This window comes from Austrofundulus limnaeus, unplaced genomic scaffold, assembly GCF_001266775.1.
Source record: "Austrofundulus limnaeus strain Quisiro unplaced genomic scaffold, Austrofundulus_limnaeus-1.0 Scaffold1455, whole genome shotgun sequence".
NCBI lineage: Eukaryota > Metazoa > Chordata > Actinopteri > Cyprinodontiformes > Rivulidae > Austrofundulus > Austrofundulus limnaeus.
In genome coordinates, this window is record NW_013953857.1 from 14,175 (window position 1) to 19,158 (window position 4,984).

Sequence of the window (4,984 nt, forward strand, 5' to 3'; positions counted from 1 at the left end):
ACTTTATATCCTAACCTTGACCATATACTATAAAACTAACCTAAACCTTGGTCCTAAACCTAACCCCACACCCGAAATTTGCATTTGGACCCATTTGGATGCACTTCGATCCCCACGAGTCTGCTTTTTTTGGGAAAAATCCCCCCCCCACCACACACACAGTTAATGGTATGCATTTATATACAATTTTTCCAGTCTTTCCTGATAAAACAAAACCTCACACTGGTGGATGAGAAAAGACCAAAGATCAGGGGGCACCTGGGGATCCGAGTCTTGCTGAAGGACACTTTGGTGGAGGTAGCTGGAATCAAACCATCAACTATATTTATTCTCCACCCAGCCAATAGACCATATTATCATCTTTTTAACTTCAGCAGTGGGTGATAAAGATTTCCTACCACATGGCTGTACCTTATAAAAGCAGAACTGATTCTGGCTCACTCTGTCTGATTCCCACCAAACCTGGACGGTTCTTTGTGTCTGGGGGCCTCTTCATATGTAAGAGCTGGGGACCCACAACCAGTAGAGAAATTTTTTTAGGAGCCTTGTAGGATGACAGGACCAAGACAGAGGGCATGGAAATATGAATCCTAGTCAAATTTCAGCTTTTTTGATGAAGATGAGCTGGAAGAGTCCCAGACTCAACAGGGATTGTCTTTCAGGGAGGAGGCTCCAGCCTGTCGTGAAACTGACGACAATTAAAAATATTCAGAGCAAAAGCAAAAACTGAAGAAACTAGCTTGTCAAGAGCACACCGCAAAGAGTGACACTTTGTTTTTACTGTTCTGGTGATGGGAGGTGTTGGGACCCAGGCCCCCTTTCCCCGTGGCAGGTATAAACTGGGTCACCATCCACCGAGAGCAACATACTGAGCTCTCTGTGGGGGAGAGGGGTCGGAGGTTCAATCAGGCTAAAAACCCTCCAAAACCTTCTGCTCCTTTCCAAGCTGCGAGCATCCAAACCCTACATTTCAGGCATCTTCTACCTGTCACGGTTTCAGGAGTTCCACACACTTGTCCATGGGACTCCAACAATGGAGTCCAACATTATGCAGACCAGTAGGGTAAAGACCTTCATTCACTTCATGTCCCACAGGAACTCGCGTGTCATACTGGGRCTGTGTCTTCATAAATATGACAGACCCTCAACAGAGCAGGAGATGATAGAGGAGGGCATCCTGATCCACGTAAGRAAACCTAGTCTGGCTTAGACACCGCCGTGCTTTTAGCGGGAGCAGGCCAGATGTKAATTAACTCTCCCTGCCTTTGTCTTTATGCCGTCAGGTGACCAATCACAAGACCACGGTGTAATTTGGTGAGGTCAGTCTTGTGCTGACGCCCACTGAAATCAAGTGGATCAGGRGCCTTCAGGGCATCAAGAAGTGGCTGTAGGCTAAGAACAATTTAATCTTGTTTACCATGGAGTCTTCAAATAGACATTTAAACATTAGATTGGGCTAGCAAGACTTTGTAAACATACACTGAAAAAAACTATAGACCTAAAATGAAAATAAATTATATGTTAGCAATAATTAAATAAACTAAACTAAAAACAGCATGGAAAGCTGAGTTACTAACTTGAACCAATTAGTCCTGAGGGCCAAGCAGGAGCTCATCTACCTGTCCAATAGTCCTGGGGTAAGCAARCCTGGTCCTGGAGTGCCACTAGCCTGCATGCTTTATTTGTTTCTCAGCTCCAACACACCTGATTTGAATGAATGTGTGAGGAACAGACTTCTGCAGAACTTGAAGAGGTGTTTCAGTCACTGAGTCAGATGTGTTGGACTTCTACAGAACCTGGAAGAGGTAATTCAATATCTGAACCAGGTGTAATGGAGCAGGGACACGGGAACTCAAGGACAAGGGTTATTACTGCAGTAGTTCCTCAAACAATTGACTTATGATTAATTGTCAAATAATGGCTTAGGCTACGTTCACACTGCAGGTCTTAATGCTCAATTCCGATTTTTTGAAAAAATCTGATCCTTTTGTGTGAACGTTCACATTACATTTTAAATGTGACCTGCATCAGACTCCTGTGTGAACGCTCCACAGCACTGATGTGACACGCATGCGCAGTAAAAGACGTGACGTCTCATCAGCCGGCTTGTTTGTTTACAGAGCTAGCATGGAMGCTACATTTTGCACATCYAATCAGAAGTTGTTGTTTAATCAGAGCCGATTAAATAATTATCTGACCTGCTTCRTTAGTTCAGTGTTTATATCTGAACCTGCCTCTGACCGGGATGTTCCAGTGAAGTTTGATTTTTTGAATGAAACTACGAGCTGGAAAAAAGTATCGACCGAGTAGCTAACTTTAGGATCGATACTCTCCGCGACCCAGGCTGGACATCGTTATTATCATACTATCTACGTGGAAAATGAAAAGTAAAAAGATGAAGRAACTGGACTTGTGTTTTGGAGCTGTAAACACATGGAGCTACAGATTTAAACAGCGAGACTTGAGGTTAGTGTCTTATCGATCCTTCASCCCCTCCTCCTGATGAAAAAGTCAGATGAATGTGACATGAGCGTTCACACTGCAGTCACTTTGAAAACATCAGATATGTATCCGATTTAAAACCACATACTGAAACGGCCTGGGTCGGATTAGAAAAAATCGGATTTGTCTCGTTCAGACTGTCATAAAAAAATCGGATATGGGTCAGATTTGCCTGCAGTGTGAATGTAGCCTTAGATTAAAGTTCCTTCCATTCAATCGATTCATAACATTTGTTTAAACCTTATTTCAGTGTAGTTTGGCCTCCATCCAGAAGAGGGTGCTACWGCTGTCAGCCTGGACTTACGTTACCCCGGCCCTGTTTGCACTGAACAGAGAGCCGCCTCGATGTGCGGCATCATAATTAAACACATGCAAATCTTAATTTGATTTGCGACACAARAATAATAATAAACTACACCAAACTCGAAGGAAAAGTACAGAAGGCTGTACCGGAGCATCCAGCAAGATGACGCTAAAGACAAGAGAGTAGGACGACAAACGGTAAGCTAATTGTAGCTAATGTTAGCTTCTGATTGAGTTAAACTCGTGTGTCACTACAAAAAATTCATGTGACGTTACTCRCATCTGTGTGACGTAAGCCCCTGGCACCACCTGGACAGCCAGGGTCCAGGAGGAGGGACCTGGAGTTGGGTGAACYGTGTGATTGGTACGTGTGTTTCAGCGTTGTGGTGCAGGGCGACATGACTGATGAGGACAAGCCCAGCTCCTCTGATACCATCGCTGAACAGATTCTCCACACACGAGGAGAGAAAAGATGTGAACTGACTCAGACCTCTGAGACAAACACATCCAGCCTGCAAGACACAGACTGGCTTCATTTCAGCATAGATTAAAAGCTGTCCTACTGTCCAGAAAATAATCTACTTTAGGGGCAAAAAACTGCTACYAAGAGCTTCTTTTTCACTCCTGAATCAACAGTTTGGTCATCGTTTTCTTCATATTTTAGTCTCCAGAGAGACTGAAACATTTCTCTGATTCTTATGCTTCAAGTAGTAACTTATATTCAATAACAACCACCACACACACACAGTCAAATAAATAGCCATAGCTTAGCCACACACAGCTTTCAACACCCACAGTGAGTCACCAGTATTAAGGAGGCTTTGTCTCATCTGCAGTGCTAAACTGAAGCTGATGTTTTGGTGTTGTACCAACCCTGAGAGGTGTTTGTTGTGCTGCGGGTGTTCTCACACACTAGAAGGCCATATAGGAAGGGGGTGAGCTTCAGTGTTGAAGACATACTGGTCGAGGCTTATGAGGTTGGAGTCGTTGGAAAACAGCATGTACAAATATTTCAGGGTCTCTCCCAGAAAGAAGCTCTCCATCTTGTCTCTGGGGCTGGGATACTCTGGGTCACGGACGTTGTTGATGGAAGTGWATCCACCAGTGGAAACCTGAGGGACGACAAAACAAAGACAGGGCCTTTAAAATGTTTCATGTAGTGATGGAGAGTTGAAGCTTTGTGATGAACTGAAGCTTTCCATCCTACTGGTGAGCCGTTCATGGGCCGAGGCCTAATCTGCTCTACTGTGCCATCAAGAGGTTAATAAATGTAAAACAAATTATAATGACACTAACGGTTTGTGAAGCTTTAAGTTGAATAAAATAAAATAATAATTGTTTGTGATGACCTTAGATTGTGTTTAAATTTGATCTGAATATGATCTTAATCTGTCTTTATTATAGAAAAAAGTGCATGGAGACAAATAGGGGAGAGTTTTGCTGTGAATGACCTGTTGCTGCCAGACCCAAAGTTGTTCTAAAAGACCTGAATTAAAAATAGACATGTGAATGTAACTGGAATTTTGCTGTAATTTATACAGTGTAAACTTTACACTCATTTACAAATAAAAAAATTTAAAAAACTGTTATCACTGGGAGGGTTTTTACAGTAACATTTAAATTATTGGTACACTCAAAGAGGTGACGACTTGAAAATGATGTCATTTGTATCACCTATTTAGGAAAGAGATAATACTTTGAAATGTAGCATATTTTTCTGTGTTCTTTAGTTTTTAATCTAACAAATGTTTGTTTGTGCTTTAATGGCACTTACATGGAGTGTTCTGTACATATTTACATCACAGCTTTTAAGCTGTTTTATGTGTGGAGATTGTTGTTAATGTGACTAGTGGGGACTATACAGAGTTGTGTAACTAATAAGTAAGTAAGTAAGTAAGTAAAGCTTTATTTATATAGCGCCTTTCACAGTAATAAATTCACAAGGTGCTGTACATTCAGGGAAGGGGGCAGTTAAGACCGGTCATGCAGCAAAATACAGTTGTGCTACCWTAAKAACAYAACAACAGAAAAACTAAAAACCACARAAGGGAAGATGAGGAAAAAAGCAAAAATGTCATATTATATCAACACTGTGACACACTATGGTGTTTATGACAAAACCTCTGCATAGGGCAGATTTATTAGCCAGAGGAGTGAGTTTAGGGGGGCCCTAAGAATC

At 42.0% G+C, this 4,984-nt stretch overlaps 1 protein-coding gene across 2 annotated transcripts in view; it reads right to left on the reverse strand.

Moving 5' to 3' along the window:
• Positions 1-2,618: 2,618 nt before the first annotated feature.
• The window catches only part of man1b1b (mannosidase, alpha, class 1B, member 1b), a 26,072-nt gene continuing 23,706 nt past the window's right edge, over positions 2,619-4,984 (reverse strand). For both annotated transcript variants that reach the window (XM_014032450.1, XM_014032449.1), the window contains exon 14: positions 2,619-3,917. In XM_014032450.1, the coding sequence (XP_013887904.1) occupies positions 3,711-3,917 (207 nt within the window). In that variant the 3' untranslated portion in view covers positions 2,619-3,710. The remainder of the gene's footprint in view (positions 3,918-4,984) is intronic.